This window comes from Pezoporus occidentalis, unplaced genomic scaffold (genome assembly GCF_034315485.1).
Source record: "Pezoporus occidentalis ecotype Australia unplaced genomic scaffold, CSIRO_AGI_Poc_V1 ctg241, whole genome shotgun sequence".
In the NCBI taxonomy this organism is placed as follows: Eukaryota; Metazoa; Chordata; class Aves; order Psittaciformes; family Psittacidae; genus Pezoporus; species Pezoporus occidentalis.
In genome coordinates this window covers 287,143-304,509 of record NW_026914297.1, presented here as the reverse complement: position 1 = coordinate 304,509, position 17,367 = coordinate 287,143, and the positions used below count along the sequence as shown (strand labels likewise).

General features: G+C 63.0%; 1 protein-coding gene across 5 annotated transcripts in view; it reads left to right on the top strand.

The window, feature by feature from the left end:
• ABR (ABR activator of RhoGEF and GTPase) overlaps nt 1-17,367 on the top strand; it is a 39,319-nt gene that overhangs the window by 16,432 nt on the left and 5,520 nt on the right. For 2 of the 5 annotated variants that reach the window (XM_062622392.1, XM_062622393.1), the window contains exons 3-17: nt 2,499-2,603; nt 3,075-3,260; nt 3,952-4,059; nt 4,775-4,835; nt 7,128-7,180; nt 7,332-7,472; nt 7,812-7,933; nt 8,048-8,213; nt 8,337-8,459; nt 8,534-8,609; nt 8,734-8,838; nt 9,316-9,390; nt 9,542-9,639; nt 9,754-9,885; nt 17,223-17,282. In XM_062622392.1, coding sequence (XP_062478376.1) covers nt 2,499-2,603; nt 3,075-3,260; nt 3,952-4,059; nt 4,775-4,835; nt 7,128-7,180; nt 7,332-7,472; nt 7,812-7,933; nt 8,048-8,213; nt 8,337-8,459; nt 8,534-8,609; nt 8,734-8,838; nt 9,316-9,390; nt 9,542-9,639; nt 9,754-9,885; nt 17,223-17,282 — 1,611 coding nt within the window. Of the gene's footprint in view, nt 1-264; nt 724-2,498; nt 2,604-3,074; nt 3,261-3,951; nt 4,060-4,774; nt 4,836-4,864; nt 5,167-7,127; nt 7,181-7,331; nt 7,473-7,811; nt 7,934-8,047; nt 8,214-8,336; nt 8,460-8,533; nt 8,610-8,733; nt 8,839-9,315; nt 9,391-9,541; nt 9,640-9,753; nt 9,886-12,894; nt 13,193-17,222; nt 17,283-17,367 lie in introns of those variants that run through there. The other 3 variants (XM_062622394.1, XM_062622395.1, XM_062622396.1) reach the window with 3 other exon arrangements.

Sequence of the window (17,367 nt, the reverse complement as noted above, 5' to 3'; positions counted from 1 at the left end):
CCGGTGACGCTGGTGCCCTCTAAGGTCACTTTTGCCGGTGGCAATCCCTGTGGGACCAAGGGGTCCCTGTCGGGCGGGGTGGGCACTGTCGTGTTGCTGCCTGCTCTGCTGGGTGAGGATGCAGGGCTCTCCAGGGGACCCTCCCCGTGGCTTCCCCCGGGAGCTGCGGGAACCGGCTCGGGGCGCCTCAGCCTTGACCACACGCCGCCGGCGAGGCAGCTCCACCTCCAGCGCCGAGAGATGCATTTCCTGTAGCGAGCGTGCAGGGCGGAGCGGCGGGGCTGGCTGGGGCAGCGGCCCTCCACCACCCGCAGCCCCTCCGGGGGTGAGCGCAGGGCCAGCCGCTGCCTCCTGTGCCACCGCTGCTGACCCCAGGGCGGCCGCTGCCACCACCCCTTGGGGCCGGTTGGGCTCGCCCCCCCCCCCCCCCTCCCCGGGATTCCCGGGCTGAAGGCCGGAGCTGTGGCAGGCGGGAGCACCGGGGATCCCATAATGGCTCCTTTCATCCCGCGCCGGTGGCCGGTGGCCAGGGCTGAGTCAGGCCAAGCTGGCTCAGCCGTGTGAGCCCCTCGCTCGGAGCCTCGCGGGATCCCCGCTGCCCAGCCGGCCATGGAGGAGGAAGAGGAGGCCATAGGGTACTTGGATAAAGTGCTGGAGGATGAAGATGACTCTGAGCCGGGAACCCCCACCAGCCCCGTGTCTCCGTTCTCGGCCGGCGAGAAGGTGGGCAGCGGGGGCTCCCCACTCCTGTGCTGGTGGTGGGGCTGGGGGACAAGGGCATCTTGCTGGTGCTGGTGATGTCCAGGACTTGGGGCAGCTTCTGGGTCCATGTGGTGGGTGCTGGTGGGGAGCAGGAGCATCACCGCTGTTCCTCCGGGACTGCCTGCAGCCAGGGCACGGGCCGGGGCTGCACAGGGTTCAGTGGGTGCTTGCAGAGTGGGGTGAGCCCCAGCCTTGTTCCCATGGGGAGCGGGGTTGTGCGTGCTGCTCGGGGGGGGCTGTGTGGGTTGGCAGAGCTGGTGCCGGATGCTCAGGAAGGGGCTGGACCGCACTCTGTCACTGCCCCACTGCATGGCCACCAGCGCCCCCTAAACCACCCCAAACCCCAAGTGCTGGGAGGTGGCCCCGGGGGCACCCATCTGCTGGCACATGTGGAGCCCGGCACCCTTCTCTTGCCCGCCCTGCCTGCGTGCCCTCAGGGTGCTGGCAAAGGGCTGGAGTTCTCCCTGGGGTCTCCTGCATGTGGCTGCTGTGCCCCACCTTATGGTTGTTCCTCTGGGTTGCGGGGGTCCAGCTGGCATCATCCCTATGGGGTGCTGCAGGGCCCGGGTGTGGACGGGCCCCTTATCTCCCCAGCTCTCGCGCAGGGCCCAGGCTGAGGGAAGCAGGAAGAGCCTGTGACTAATTGGTGGCAAAGAGCCCACAAGCTCCCAGTGCACAAACCTGCTCCCCCCGTGCACCCCTGTGCTGCTGCACCAGTCACTGTGTCCTGTCATTAACAGTGCAGCCTGGCAGGGAGCTGCAGGGTGGGCACTGCAGTGCCAGGGTGCGACAGGGAGATGCTGATCCATGGGCATGCCCACCCATGGCTCTTCTTTGGGTGGCAAAGCCTGGCTCCTGAGTGTGGTTTTTAAGTGGAGATCCAAGGCATGTTGGGCATTCAAGGCGGTCCAGGGACTGGGATGCCTTGGAGCCTGGCTGAGGGTCCCAGAGTCCCCCAGCCCATCCATGCATCACCCATCTCCCTGCTCCGCGAGGGTCATGGAGCGTCAGTGCTGCAGCAGACCTGGGCACTAACTGAGCTGCCAGCAGCGGGTCCCCATACAGCCCAGGACCTGCCCCAGTGCCTCTGGGGTGGCACTTTTCCGGGGAAAGCCTCAGCTGGGGAAAGGGTGGTGCTGGATCACGCGGGAGCTCCACAGAATCACAGGATTGTTTAGGTTAGACAAGAGCTTTAAGAGCACCGAGTCCCACTTTAACCCAGCGCTGCCAACTCCAACACTAAACCGCGTCCCTAAGTGCCACATCTACACGTCTTTTATACCCCTCCAGGGCTGGTGACTCAACCCCTTCCCTGGGCAGCCTGTGCCAGTGCTTGACAGCCCTTTCGGTGAAGAATTTTTTCCTAATATCCAACCTAAACCTCCCCTGGCGCAACTCGAGGCCATTTCCTCTCCACCGCCGGGCATGATTTCACTGGGCGCTTCTGGACTCTGCCCTGGGAGGGTCCTGCAGTGCTGTGCACCACCCTGGAATGCTGCCTGCAGCGCCGGGCTCTCGGCCAGCCTGGAGCAGGGAGGGGAGCGAAGCCGGTGCAGCCCTTGGTTTCCCAGCTGGCTCCAGCCTGGCTGTGCTGCCCGGCAGGCACGTGCCCAGCCCTTGCCATGGAGCTTCCCTGTCACTGATGGGGATACCCACGCAGGGACGGGCTGGTGGGATGAGGGGTGTCCTCCTGTGCTGCCTGCTGGCTCAGCCAGGCTCCTTGCTGTGTTGCACAGGGCGAGCGAGATGCTGGAAAAGGCCTGGAGATGCGGAAGCTGGTGCTCTCTGGTTTCCTGGCCAGCGAGGAGATCTACATCAACCAGCTGGAGGCCCTCTTGTTGGTGAGCACAGCCCCTCCAGGGATATTCCCTAGCGGATGGATGGATGGATGGATGGATGGATGGATGGATGGATGGATGGATGGAAGTGAGCTTCCTGGACAGCCTCCCCCAGGCAGGCCTGGCCCAGATGCTACCTGTGCAGGAGCAATGCAGCAGGAGTGATGCTGAATCCAGCCTTGCTCTGTCCCAGCCACCCTGTCTCACCTCCCCTGCTGCTTGTGTGCCTGGTGGGGAAGTATTTATAGCCCCACTTCCTCTTGCGGGCTCACTGGCCCTCGTGGTGAAGATGCTGTTGCACAACGTGGGCTCACCGCTGCCATGGGGAGCTCTGTGGGGATGCATGACTGGGAGCAGCCCCTTGCTCCAGCTGCTGGCCCAGACCCATCCTTGCTGCCAGCTCACATCCCCCTCACCTCAATCTTCCCTCCTCAACTCTAGTCTCAAACGCTCTCCCTTCTCCTCCCTTGGCAGCCTATGAAGCCACTGAAGGCCACAGCCACAACATCGCAGCCTGTCCTCACCCTCCAGCAGATTGAGACCATTTTCTACAAGATCCAGGACATCTACGAGATCCATAAGGAGTTCTATGACAGCCTGTGCCCGAAGGTGCAGCAGTGGGACAGCAACGTCACCATGGGCCACCTCTTCCAGAAGCTGGTATGGCCTTCCCCAGGTCTTGCTCCACTTGGAAGAGGAGGAGGGCCAGGGAGATAGAGCACCATGCTGTGGGGCTCAGCTCATGCCCTGCCATCTGTTCACCGGTGGCCATGGGACTTGTTGCATCCGTCCTTGCAGCAGTCCCTGCTGCCTGCCTGCACTGATGCCCACAGTTAGCGGGTTCCAGGAGCAGCCACGGCAGGGTTTTGGCTGGAGGTGGATGGTGTGGCTTTACCATGGGGCTGGCAGGCGCCCAGGTTGCTGCCTCTTTGCTGTCTGCGCTCTCCAGGGCCATGCTCTGGGTCCTGCCGCTGCTTCAGACTTGCGGTGGGAGCAGAGGTTGTGCCCATGGTGCTGTGGCCATGCTGGGGAGGGGAAGAGGAGAGGGCAGGTTGAAGGGTGCCAGGAAGTGGCTGTAGCTTCAGCCTCCAGGGTCCAGGCTCTCATTACCTCTCTGCTGGACTTTGGAGGTTTGTGGGGGCACGGGGCTGGGCAGGAGCCCCAGCATCCTGCTGTGGGAGAGGACTCTCCCTGTGGATCCAAGCGTGTGCCCCAGCTGACTATGGCCTGCCCATGTCCTGCTGGGAATGAACAGCTCTGAGCAGTGTCCCCTCTGTGGCTGCCTGGCCTCTCACACTGTGGGTGGCTTCAGCATCCCACTGGATGCCCGGCTAATCCCTGCTCCCCGCAGGCCAGCCAGCTGGGGGTCTACAAAGCCTTTGTGGATAACTACAAAATCGCACTGGAGACAGCAGAGAAGTGCAGCCAGAGCAACTGCCAGTTCCAAAAGATCTCAGAGGTAAGCTGGGCTGAGGGGACAGGGCTGCTGTGACCAGGCTGTCCTGGCACAGGGCAGAGAATGCTGTCCCATGGCTGAGAGAACCGCATCTGCCCCATGGGGATGCTGTCCCTGCCCTGCGGACCCTCAGGGACTGTCCTAGGGCAGGAGCATCAGTGGCTGTGAGGGAGGGTTGTGGTCTTTGCATACTGTGGGATTCCCCCCACCTTGTGCAAGCTCAGGTTGGGTTCAGCCCTCATTGCTGTAATTTCTGGGGTGCCAGCATAGTCTTCTCCTGCTCACCCCACCACTGAACATGGATGCCGGGTACTGGGCACCTGTGGCTCGTCTCCTGTTGGCTGCATCTCCATGCCTGGCTCCCCTATAGCAATGGGACCCTCTGTGGCTTCAGGCTTGTTCCCTCTTCCCTCCAGCCCCTCCACAGTAGCTCAGTGGAACCAGCAGCCTCCCTGTGCTGCTGTGGGGCTGAGAGTCCTGCTCCAGGGTGCTAGAGGGGTCCATCGTGTCCCTTCTGCTGGGCACAGCCGGAGCTGCTCCTGGCATCCCATACAGTCCACACACCTCCACCCCAGCACCCACGTGTGGCCTCCAGAATGGCCTGGCTGGGGCAGGGAGGAGGTATCGGGGTGCAGGAAGGGTGAGGGGGGGGGATGCCGTGACCTTGAGCAATGACCTTCCCCCCGAGGGCTGCTCTGATGGGCCTTTCCCTCCCTAGGAGCTGAAGGTGAAGGGCCCCAAGGACTCGAAGGAGAGCCACACGTCCGTCACCATGGAGGGTACGGCAGGCGCGGGGAGGGGGACGCAGCCTTTGTCTGCGCGCGGATGAATTACTGAGCAGCTCCGGCGAGCGGAGCCCTTTGTGTTCCCGTGCGCGGAGCCGGCAGGGAGCGTTGGGGGGGGGGGGTACGGCTCTTGAGGATGCTGGGGGCACACGGCCGCCCCCCGCCCGCTGCCCACCCCATCCCGCTGCACCCAGCGCCGTGCTGAGGGGCCGATGCCGTGCCGCAGCCGGGCTGAGCTGCTGCGGGGCGCAGAGATGGCTGCGTGGAGACGGGGCTGCCATGGAAATCCTCGTTGTGGTCCGGCTCTGCTGTAACTGCACCTACGGTGAGGCGAGGGGGAGGGCTCTGCATTCAGGTGCTGCTGGGGAGCGGTGCTGTGGGGTCACTGGCCATGGGGCTCGCTGTCCTTGCTGGGGGGGGGGTGTGTGTGTGTGTGTTGGAGGCTGTGTCGTGTTCTGCAGCCTGAAGTTGGGAACGGCTTTGTTCCAGGCTCTATTGAATCATCTTGGCTCCGGCATACGCGGCCACGCGATCGCCTTCCCTGCGGGCAGGGGCTTGTGCCAGTGATGGGACAGCGAGGGGCTGGGGATCCCTGTGTTCTGGGGGGGCTGGGGGGTGGTGATAGGGAGGATTCCCTGCTTGCTTGCTGGAGGCGGTGAGCACGGTGGGACTGGAATGCTCATCTCTGCGTGGCTGGGGAGGAGAGGCACTGGGCATCCTTGCCTGCTGAGGCTGGGCCCCTGCTGCCTGCGTGTGGGTCCCAGGCTGGTGGAACTGTGTTGGTGAGGAGCCTGGTGCTCTTCTTGTACTGGGACAGCCCCTCCCTGGCTCCATGGTGTTTTGCAAGTGCCTGTAGCGATGGCAGAATCCTCCCCCTGGATCTAGGGTGGGGGAATGAGGAAGGGATACCCTGCCTGCCCCCCTGCATCCCAGAGGATGGCTGCTGCAAGGAGCTGGGCTCCAGTTTTACCTGCTGGCACAGGTGTGGGGGATGCAGCCTTCAGGTCATGGTCCAGCCCTTCATCCTCACCTCCCTGTACCAGGACAGGGGTTCCACTCTCGGGACTGGGCATCGTGAGGCAGCATGCTGTGGGGAAAGTGGACAGGAACCCCCTGCAGCTCATAGGACAGAGTGGATGCAGGCAGCACTCTTCCCTCTTCCCCAGCCCAAAGCCAGGCCCTGCTTGGCCCTGGCAGTTTGAGGAAGTGCTCAGAAGCAAAGGGAAAACCCAGAGGCATCGGCCTGGCTGTAAGCCGTCAGGGGGACATGTGAGTGGTTGGGTACGGGGAGCAGCACTGTCAGTGTGCCCTGTGCCTTTGCCTGCCCAAAGAGCTGGGCAGGAGGAGGAGGGTCTGGCTGCCTGGGGTGAAATGTGCCTCTGAAGAGCTCCCAGGGCTGGTTTCCTGCTGGGAAGGTGCATGGCAGTTTGAAAGGGGGTGTCTGTGCCCTGTGTACGGGGCAGCTGTGTGCCCCTGCTGTGGATGGAGCCTCACGTAATCATGGGGGGCTGCAGGGAGGGAACATGGGGCGGCAGCACTGGGAGGATGCCTGGTCCTCCTGTGTTCTCTGTAGGTGGGGATTCTGCTGCTGCTGGAGCAGCCTGGGTTCCCCTTGCACCCAGGACTGACTGGAGTGGGGGGATATGGGGTGTCCCATGGGGTGGCAGAGCCCGGCAGGGGCAGGTCAGGGATGAGACCTGCTGCTGAGCCAAAAGGGAAACTGAAAAGGCTGCTGGTGGTGATGAGCAGCTTCCGCCCCACAGCCACCGCAGGCAAAGCTGGTGGTGCCGGTGTGCACACCGCAGCCGGGAGGGAGGCCCTCGCCCCGCAGGGAGGCCGTGCTGGCACAGTCATGGTGGGGATGTCCTGCAGAACGCTGTGTGTTCACACAGCTCCTCTGGCTTTGCCACCCGTGATGTGTGGCAGCAGAGGGGAGGAGCCCGTGGTGCCTGGGTTGGTGTCCCCATCGTGCCCTGTCCCAGGGCTGACACAGACCTTACCGATGTGGGGCCGTGGCTGGAGCAGAGCAACGTGTGTGTAGCACTACTTGGCCAGCACCATGCTGCAGTCACCCCAGTGGGGACCCAACAGACACCTGCACTGCTGGTCCACTCGTGGTGCAGAATGGACCCCAGACGTTCACCCAGGGCTTTGTGCAGATGTGGGGGGTCTCTGTGCATTATGTGCATCCTTGCCCCTGCAGGATGTGGTCCTGGCTCTCATGGGTGGGAGAGGGGCCGGGGCCCTGTTGGTGGGTGGCTGCTGACACCTTCTCTCTCCCCTCAGCGTTGCTGTACAAACCCATCGACCGGGTGACGCGGAGCACCCTCGTCCTGCATGTGAGTGTGACACCAGTCCTGGGGTGGGGGACTCTACCCTGTTGCTCCTGGGGACCCGCAGCCATGGGGAGTGCTGCTGAGGGGTCTCCGGGGTGGGTGCGGCAGGCAGGGCAGTGCCCTTGGCCACTCACCTGTACCTGTTCCCTTCCAGGACCTCCTCAAGCACACCCCAGCTGACCACCCCGACTACCCGCTGCTCCAGGATGCCCTCCGCATCTCACAGAACTTCCTCTCCAGCATCAATGAGGACATAGATCCCCGGAGGACAGCGGTCACCACCCCCAAGGGGGAGGTAAGCCAGTGGGGTGGGCAGTGACGGGCACAGGGTGAGGGCTGAGCCCTCTGCCAGCCCATGGCTGGTGTCTCCACCCTGGGGAGCTCCATGGTGCTTGGCCAGGAGATGGAGGGTTTCCTCTAGATGCAGTTAGGGTGCAAGGTTAGGGTTCTACTTGGTCCTTGCTGCTTGCTAGCACCCTGCTGAGCATATGGGACTCAAAATAGCAGCCAGAGGACATAGACCTTCCCATGCTCCCAATGGCTGAGTCATGGAGGGGGACAGCAGCATCCGTCCCCTGCGGTTTGTTGGCCTTTGCTCCCTGCCTGCTCTCACCCCAGCCCTGCTGCCCCACAGACCCGGCAGCTTGTCAAGGATGGCTTCTTGGTGGAGCTGTCGGAGGGCTCGAGGAAGCTGCGGCACGTCTTCCTCTTCACCGACGTGCTGCTCTGCGCCAAGCTGAAGAAGGCAGCGGTGGGGTAAGGAGGGCGCTGGGCATGGGGGGGGATGTCCCAGCCCCCTGTCCTGCAGTGGGCTGGGGGACGTGCCGGGAGGGGGTCAGGCATTACTGAGCACCCACTCCCCGGCTGCAGGAAACACCAGCAGTACGACTGCAAGTGGTACGTGCCCCTGGCCGACCTGGTGTTCCCTTCGCCGGAGGAGTCGGAGCACTGCCCGCAGGTCCACGTCATCCCCGACCATGAGCTGGAGGACATGAAGATGAAGATCTCGGCCATCAAGAGCGAGGTGCAGAAGGAGGTGAGAGGAGGGTGGGGTGCTTGGGGAAGTGTGGGACCTGCTGCCAGGGTGGGTGCCTTGCTCTGGGACAGGGATGGGACATGGGGGTGCCTGTGAAAGCTCCTCTTTGCTCCCTGCCTATAGAAAGCCAACAAGGGGCAGAGCCGGGCCATTGAGCGCCTCAAGAAGAAGATGTTTGAGAATGAATTCTGGCTGCTCCTCAACTCACCCGCCATCCCCTTCCGCATCCACAACCGCAACGGGAAGGTGAGGAGGGTGGGCTGGGGGCCGGGCTCGGTGCTGCCTGAGCACAGCCTGCTGCATCGTCCTCTGTCTTGCAGAGCTACCTCTTCCTGCTGTCATCCGACTACGAGAGGTCCGAGTGGAGGGAGGCCATTCAGAGACTGCAGAAAAAGGGTAAGTTTGGGGCTATTGAGGTCCTCTTGGACCTCACGAGGAGGCCCCATAGGATCACAGTCTCTGGTCCCCATGGCCAGCACTGGCTGCATCCCTCTGAAGTTCCTCTCTTGTCCTCTCCCAGACCTCCAGGCCTTTGTGCTGAGCTCGGTGGAGCTGCAGGTGCTCACGGGATCCTGCTTCAAGCTACGCACTGTCCACAACATCCCGGTCACCAGTAACAAGGATGGTGAGTGTTACTGTGCTGGTGGGTCCTTCTTTGCCTCCAGATGATGCTGGGGAGGAGCTGTGTCCCTGCTTGGGGACCGTGCCTGTGCAGGGAACAGCCACCCACCAGGTGGCACTGCTGGAGCAGAGTCTGGCTCCCAGGCAGCGTAATCTCGGCTGGAACACGGGAATGCTTTGGGATGCTCCCCAGCATCCCCATGGGCTGCGCAGGACCAGGGTGTTCCCAAGGCGTGACCCACTGGGAACCTCCCTCAGGGCTGTCCAACAGCAGGAGACCTTGGGGTGTCTGTCAGGGATGATCAGCAGGGGGGGATGCACGTCCTCCTCCAGGCCTTAGGGATGAACAGTGGGGTGTCACCACAGACACCCAGTGCTTGCTATGGCAGAGGCTGCCTGGGGGATGGCCAGCCCACACATGGGCCATTGGGCATGGGAGGTGGCCGCTGAGCCCTGACGGCCTCTGCTCTCCCCACCACAGATGATGAGTCCCCTGGGCTCTATGGGTTCCTGCACGTCATCGTCCACTCCGCCAAGGGCTTCAAGCAGTCTGCCAGTAAGTGAGGGTGCCCACCCTTTAGCTCGGGGGGGGGGCTCGTGTGGTCAGAAGAGCTGGGGTCCAGCATGTGGCCCCGCTCTGCCCACAGCGGTGCCCTGGGAGCTGATGGGGCTGTTCCTGGAGTGCTGAGTGGTGTCTGCTCCCCCAGACCTTTACTGCACACTGGAGGTGGACTCCTTTGGCTACTTCGTCAGCAAAGCCAAGACCAGGGTTTTCCGGGACACCACCGAGCCACAGTGGAACGAGGTGAGAGGAGGGTGGGATGCAAGGAGGGGACTGTATCCCCCCTTTCCCTTCCAGCCCCAGTTTTGAAGGTGTTTTGGGATGATGGGGCTGAGCCATTCTCCCTCCGCATCCCAGGAGTTTGAGATTGAGCTGGAGGGCTCCCAGTCCCTGCGCATCCTCTGCTATGAGAAGTGCTATGACAAGACCAAGCTCAACAAGGACAACAATGAAATTGTGGACAAGATCATGGGCAAGGGGCAGATCCAGGTATGCACTGGGGGTTTTGAGCGTCTTCTCACCCAGCGATGGACCCTCAAGGTGCCTGGGCTGGGAGGGTTGTTTTGGTGTGGTGCCTGGAACGGGAGATGCCTGGCGGCATGGGAAATGGGGGACAGGGATTGTGGCTTGGGGTTGAAGGCAGTGAGGCGGGGAGGCATCAGGGGTATGAGTGGTGGTCCCAGGGCACAGTGGCTGCAGGAGAATGTGGGACAAAGCAAGAGGGGGTCCTGTGGACATGACAAAGCCAGTGGTGTTTCTGTTCTGCTGCAGCCTGTGGGTCTGCAGGGAAGGGTCTGGCCCCTGCCTCAGGGGGGTCTCTGGGTGTGCAGTCCCCCATCCTTCCCCACCAACTGTGGCTGTCCCCTCTGCCACCATCTGCCTCCCGTGCCTCTCCATCAGCTGCTGTTATGGCAACAGGGGTTTCCAGGACAACGGCTGATCTGCCTCTGACTGGCGGTTGCCAGGCAGGAGGATGGAGGCCTGGGCTGCCTTGGGATGCTCCAAGTGAGCTGGACCAGGAAGGTGGCAGCCCCCAGACTCACCTTGGCCAGGCTGCAGGGAGGCCGAGGGCAGTGGGGATGGTTTGGGATGGGGGTACCTCTGTGTGTTCCTGGTGGGGACACCGGGTCCGGCTGCATTCCCCAGGGGACAGCGTCATGCCTGGAACACAGGGTCCAGCCAAGGCCACTTCAAAGGGCCCAGTGCAGCTACTGGCTCTGTGGGAAAGCAGCTGAGGGCAGGTCCTGGGGGACCAGCATGGAAATGCCACTGAGAAGGGGATACTGCAGGGGGATGGCTCTGCACTGGGATGGGAGACGGAGGCTTGACTTCACCAGTGGCTTGTTCATACCCAAAATCGCTTGTCTGTTGCCCGCTCCACAGGGAAGCGGTGGTGTGAGGTGGCATTGGGCCAAGGGGAGGGTTGGAGCAGGGATGGGGCTTGATGCCCCTGGGGATCAGTCCAGCTGCATGCTCGGAAATAGCCTGGGTCAACAAACATGAGTCATGCTGGGAGACACAGGGGCTGGGACAGGGACAGCACAGCTTGTCCCTGCTGTGTACAAGTCATGGGGAAGAAAGGAAGAGAGAGAAGGTGCTGGGGCTGCTTTTCCTGGGCTGGTTGGAGCAGGGTCAGGTTGGGGCTGTCCTCCTCTCACCACAGCTTGGCCCCTGCCTGGGACTTAGGAGGGCAGGGATGGGCTACATGGCTATGGGCAGGATGAGCAGTGCTGCACATGGGGCTGTGGGTTGTGGCCAGACCCCTTTACCCTGAGCTGCTCAGGCAGAGATGCTGCCCTAGCTGGTCCCTGGGCTCCCTGTGACCTGCTGCTGGTTCCAGTTAGCAGCAGGAGTGGGGGACATGGAGCACCAGCATCAGCAGCTCAGCAGAGGCCCATGGTGTATGTGGGGCTGCCAGGATGGCTGACACCCCCCCCCCCCCAGCCAGTGCTGTGCTTAGTGCCCAGCTCTAATCTGGTGGCCCAGGCACGTGGGTCAGCCATGAAAGCAGCTTAGAGGCACCAGGGGCTGGTGGGATCAAGGGAATGGTGCAGCCCTTCTGCGGGGGGCAGCGGGAGCCTCCTGAGGCCGCAGCGGTGCCATGGGTGGGAGTCACATCCTGCTGGCACAGAGGATGTGGATGGGCCCATGGAGGGGCCAAGGCTGGCACCAGCCTCTAGAGCATCCTGGCAGTGAGCCCTAAGGGGTCTGCTGTGTGGTGAGCATCTGATCCCACCCTGAGCTCCATCCCTGTGGCTGGCAGAGGGTGAGCACCCTGTGCCATGTGGGTGCAGCCACTGGTTGCTCTATGGGAAGGTGTGTCTGGGTTGGGACTGGGAATGGAATGGCTCTGCTCTGGCTCCTGGTTGGCATTAATGCTGGTTTGTTGTTGTTAACCCTGTTTTGCATGCGGTTTCCAAGGCTGGGACGTGGTGTGGTCAGGGTAGAGGTGCCATGGAGGAGGGCTTGTGTCCCTGGCACTGGAGGGCTTGGCCCTGCTCTAAGCTGTCCCAGTCACTCCCAGCGGCTGGGCTGTGCCCAGTGGGTGCTGGCAGGGGTGCCTGGTGCTATGTTGGGGTGGCAGATGGATGCAGAGCAGGCTGCGAGCACTTGTGTCCATATTGCAGAGGGGAAAGGCTGGATCTGTCCCCTATGGCCTAGGGTGGGCAAGGAGACAGGCAGTGGGTGCACAAAGGGGGTCTCATGGTGGTGGGGCAGGATGGAGCAGCCCCTTCCTCAGTCCCTGTTCGATGCACAGAGTAGAGCTTGTGTTGTCATGGGCACGGTGCCTGCCATACCCGCAGGGAATAGCTGCCTGCCTGTCTGTCCCCCTCGATGGGCTGGTGGAGGCCCTGGACGGGGTGATTTTGGTGTCGGGGCTCCCCAGACCTGCAGGGATCCACAGGGTGACCCATGTGCACTCAAGGGGGCTGCGGAGGTCTGGCCCGGGGGCAGTGCAAGTCCCTCCCAGCCCTGCACCTCACCACATCCATGCCTGTCAGGAGAAGCAGCAGGCAGGGACCCTTCCAAGGCTGGGGCACAGGGCAGAGCCCTGCCTGCACCCCATCCCCTGCCCTGCCGCCTCAACACATCACCTCCTGGCAGTGGGGCTGACAGGGGCCAGGGCACGGTGAGCGTGTCCTTGCTTATCCCTGGGTCTGACAGGAGACCCCTAAAGACCTGTCCCAGTGCCGAGACCGGGAGAGCCAGCCTGGCTCTTCCATGGAGCCGGGAATGCTGCAGCCAACAGCGCCGATGGCTTCCGGGGCTGCGGGCGCTGAGACGCAGATAATGGATAACGGTGGATGAGGGTGGATAACGGTGGTGGGGAGGCGGGGTAGCCCCTCCAGCCCTCCCAAGCGGCTGCTGGTGGCAGGGCGAGAGTTAAACGCGTGGGGGCCGCCGGGGGGGGCTGCCTTTGAGTCACTTCCTCGCAGGGGGAGGGAGGTTTTGGGGCTGCCGAGCTGCCGCTCCACAGCCTGGCTCGCACCCTGAGGATGAGCCCTGGCCGCTCGCCTCCCCGCCGCCCCGGCCGGGCTCCCCTCGCCGGCCTCCGCTGACCCCACCGCAGGAGGGATGCGGGTGCCGTCCTAACGCAGCCCCGGCCACCCTCATCTCGCCTCCCTGAGCCGAAGCGGACATCGGGATGACGGAGGTGCTGGTGCAGCCGGAGGGCAGCCCTGGCCCCATGGGCGAGCAGCCGGAGCACGGCGTGGAGGAGCCCGAGGGGAAGCGTCCCCCTAACACGGGGGCCCGCCTCTGGGGCAGGGTGCGCAGCAAACTGCTCCGGCAGAAGGTGCCTCTCGGGGTGCAAGGGGGGGACGGTTTTGGGGTGCCCGTGGTGGGCACCAAACGGGCTCTGGAATGGCTTTGCCGTGCGTGGTGGTCGTAGCTTTGTGGGGTAAGGGGGGCTCTGATGGGGGGGGTTATGGGGTCCATGCATGGAGCAGGGAGGCTGGTGGGTGCTTTGGGAGCTCTTAGAAGCAGTCAGCAGCTTGTGGGGTCCTCGTTGCCCTCCTGTCTCCCTCTGCGTGCTGGGGGGATTGGGAGGGGGCTGAGCCATTTGCACTGTAGGGTCTGGCAGAGGGAGGGTGTGGAGCCCCCCTGCCCTGCCCCGGGGCTCACCCAGGAGGCAGAAATGCTTGTGGGATGACTGGGGCCAGGCTCCTGGGTGCTGGTGCCTGTGCCCCCCCCTTGCTTGCTTTGCAACCCCTCAATCCCGGGTCCCTCCAGGCTCCTCCTAGCTGGGGGGGGCCGCATCATTCTGCCCATCAGATGGAGGGCAGGGGTGGGCAGCAGAGTTGTTGAGAAGGGCACGGCGCCATCAGGGGCTGTCCCAGAGCCCCTGCGATCCCATGGGGGGGCTCCGGGGGCTTCCCTCCATGGGGTCCCCCCGCGCAAGGAGCCGCTGGCTCGGTTCGGCGGCGGCGGGGCCGCCCGTGACGCAGCGGCATTAACCTCGATCCCGAGCCGCCGCTCCCGCCGAGGGGATTAAGGGGCAGCGAGGGCTGCGTGGGGCCGCCAGCCAGTGGCTGTTGCTGGGTCAGAACATGGGGTTTGTGTCCCAGCCACACGTGTCCTCACCGCTCCCCTGCTGCTGCCGCCCCCCGGGGGCTGCAGGGCAGGATGTGGCCCCGTGGTGCTGTGGGTACCTGCTGCTTCTCGGGTCGCTCGCAGACAGGGCTGTGAATGGTTGCTTTTTTTGGGGCTGTGCGTTGCCGCCGGCAGCATCTCCTGTTGTGGGGGCTGCTCTGCTTCCCACGGCGTGGAGCGGCTCAGGGACCCGGGAAGCGCCTGTTCCCCGGGGAGGGAGCTGCCGGCATGGAGGTCTGATGGGGGCATCTGCTTCCTGGAGGCCAGGCTGGGGTGTTCGTGAGTGCTGTGCTGATCTGAAGCAATTCTGGATGTAGTAGATCCCCCAGGATCCCGCTCCCGATAGCCATGGGGGGGGACGGCCTTACTGGTTGAGTCACCAGTTTGCTCCCGATGGCTTCACCCCAGGCTGATGGGTGACCTCATGGGTGTGAGCTGTGAGGGAGGTACATGCCCAGCCCGGCATCCCCTGCCCTGCTGCAGCATCCCAGTGCTCAGGGTCCTGGAGAGCTGCTCTGAGGGTTTGGAGCTGGCCCAGCTCCTCACCTGGGAGCCCCAGGGACTCAGCACGGCCTGGATCTGTCTTGGCTGCCGCTGCTGGCACAGGAGCTGCATCCATGGTGCACAACCTGAGGTGTCTTGAGGACAAAATCTTGGGCTGTGACCTCATTCCCTTGAGTGCAGGGTCACCCCATGCACTAGACAAGCAGCAGGAAGGGGCTGTGAGATAAATTCCAGCAGGATTGAGGGTCTTTCTGGCACTGGAGCCTCCCCAGGACACACAAAGCGCTGCTGGGATGCTCATCACCTGCCACGCTGCAGCAATGAGGGGCTTTGACCTACAAGCAAACACCTTTGGATAATTTGAGAAAACAGGATGATGGCACATCCGTTTGGTTGAGAGCAGGAGGTGTTTCAGCTCCCCGTGGATAAGAGGAGCACTGCCGCGAATGCCGGCCTGGGCATGGATGTCATCACTGCCAAGAGACCCCTGAGATGCAGGAGGGAGCAGCCTGGAGAGATGCTGGTGACAGACACAGGCTGTTTGAAGCCGGCTGATCTGCCGAAGAGGAGCTGACATCTGGGACAGCAGCATGTCACTTGTGCCATCCTGCACAGCGCTGGCCTCTGGGGCTGCCAGGCCAGAAGTTCTGACCAGCCGAGGATGTCCCTGCGTTGTGCTGGAGCAAGGCAGCTCCCTTTGGAGGAGAAGGAGATGGCGTTGGTAGCGGAGATGGGGCGTTTGCCAGCGCTGTGTGGGCAGGAGCTGCCTGTGGCTCCGTGGGTGGATGCTCCTGTCCATCCTCCCACCCCTGGAGATGGAGCATGGGCAGCTTTGCTTCCTGCAGGGAGTGGGCAGCGTGGCGGTGCTGCCTGCTGTGTGTGGTGACAGCGGGCAGGGCTGGAGGGCCCGGCCATAGCTGGTGCCTTGTGGATGCACAGGGACCTGTAAGCTCGGGCTGGTGGCACTGACTGAACTAGCCTACATTCAGGGCCGTGCTGGCTGCTGCGGGGAGCTGGATGGGTTCAATCCTGCCTGGCCAGGGGCAAGTGCCTGCAGGGAGGTGCTGTGCTTGGGGTAAGATGTGTGGCGCTGGCGGCAGCCAACCTGACTTTTATTAAGGCTTTCTTCAAAGCCTTGCTAAAGCCCTTCCAGATGTGAGCCGCCAGGAGCCGGGAGGACCCAGGGGATGGGGATGGGGAAAGGCGTATGTGATGGTTGCAATTAAACTTGTGCTGCAGGAGGCACACAGCTCCCGACCTGGCTGGGGGTGAAGAGCTTTGCTCCTCCTGCCTGGGGCTCACAGGGTCGGATGCTGCTATGAGAAGGACTGGGCTGTGTGGGGAAAAGGGATGGAAGCCCCATAGGGCAAGCGTTGGGTTGATGTTGGCCTTGGTGTGTGTATGGGGATCTGGTGCTGGTGAGGCTTGCGTTGATTGTGGTCTGGCTGCAGTCTTGTGATCCTGGTGTCCAGACCTGCTGCAGGGCCCCACGGGAGACCAGGGCAGCTGCAGCCTTCCTCCTCCTCCTCCTCCTTCTCCCCCCGCTGCCGTTCCCAGCAGCCGCAGGGCTGGCGGGAGGAGGTGGTGTGGTGCTTGCTGGGCTGGAGCCAGCGAGAGGGCTCCACGTCAGGAGCCATTCCCAGGTCACGCTGGAGACCGCAGCGTTCCTCGTGGCACTGTGGTCGCTGAAGAGCTCCTTGGGTTCGATGTGGCACGCTTGGGCATAGGGAAATGCCACAGTACTGGGTCTGTGCTGAGAGCCAGGGCACCTCGAGCCTCTCCTCAGGAGTGTGGGGTCTTGGTCTGCAAGAAGGGACATGAGAGACCACAGGGTTCACCCCTATCGTGACATGTGGTGGCTTCACGGGCAGCCAAGGCAGGGGAACAGCAGCTCCGTGGTCAGAACAGCAGCTCTGGACATGTTTGTGCTCACCCGGAGCATCTCTGAACCCAGCAGCTGTAGGAAACTCCCTTGTGTCCTTGACGAGTGACCCATGTGCTTGGCACAAGCCTCGCTGGGCAGCTGCATACACACAGTCCTGAGAGCCTGCGCCATCCCCTTCCCGCTCCTGCCAGCTCCCACATCCCATCCCCATCCCAGAGGCAGCATTAGTGCCGGGCTCTGCCCCACTGCCTGCCCTGTGCATTACAGGGATCGATGGAGTTGGATCGATACCACCAGCTGAGGACCAAAAGGCATCTGCACCCATCTCTGCTCAGCCCTGGGGCCTGGCACCCACCGTGGCACGTGCCAGGGCCTTGGGAACACCAGCACCTCGCTGCGGTGGCCAGGCACCGGGGCAGCGTCACCGAGTCCCCTGCTAGCCCCAAAGCCAGAAATAGCGGAGCCCATCATTCCCAGGGGTTATAAATAGCCTTGGCTATGGGGAGATGTTGTTTTTCTGCATGGAGAACGCTGCCCTAGTTCTGTTTCATCAATCTGCAGCCAGAAATAGTGCTATTTTCTTGGAAGTTTCTTGCCTCTTGGGTGTGGGTTAAAAATGCCTCGAGGGGCTCCGGGTAGGTGAGGCTGAGCCCACCTGCCTTTGGGGCACAGCCAGGGGGAACCCAGACCTTTCCCTCTCCATCCTCCTGCCATGGACAGCAGGTTGCCAGGGGAGAGCATATACCACACCCCACACAGTCTATGGTTTGGGGGCTGTGGGGTGGCAGTGGGGCTGGCATGGGGCTGTGTCCCCACAGCGCTGACACACCATCTCTCCCCACAGCTGGACCCACAGGCCGTGCAGACAAAGAACTGGCACATGGATGTGATCGAGATGAACGGGGTAAGCCCCTCACTTCGATTGCAGCTCCTTCTGCAGGGCTGCTTCATGGGGCAGTGAAGGTGATGGGCCAGGGTCAGGCTGCAGG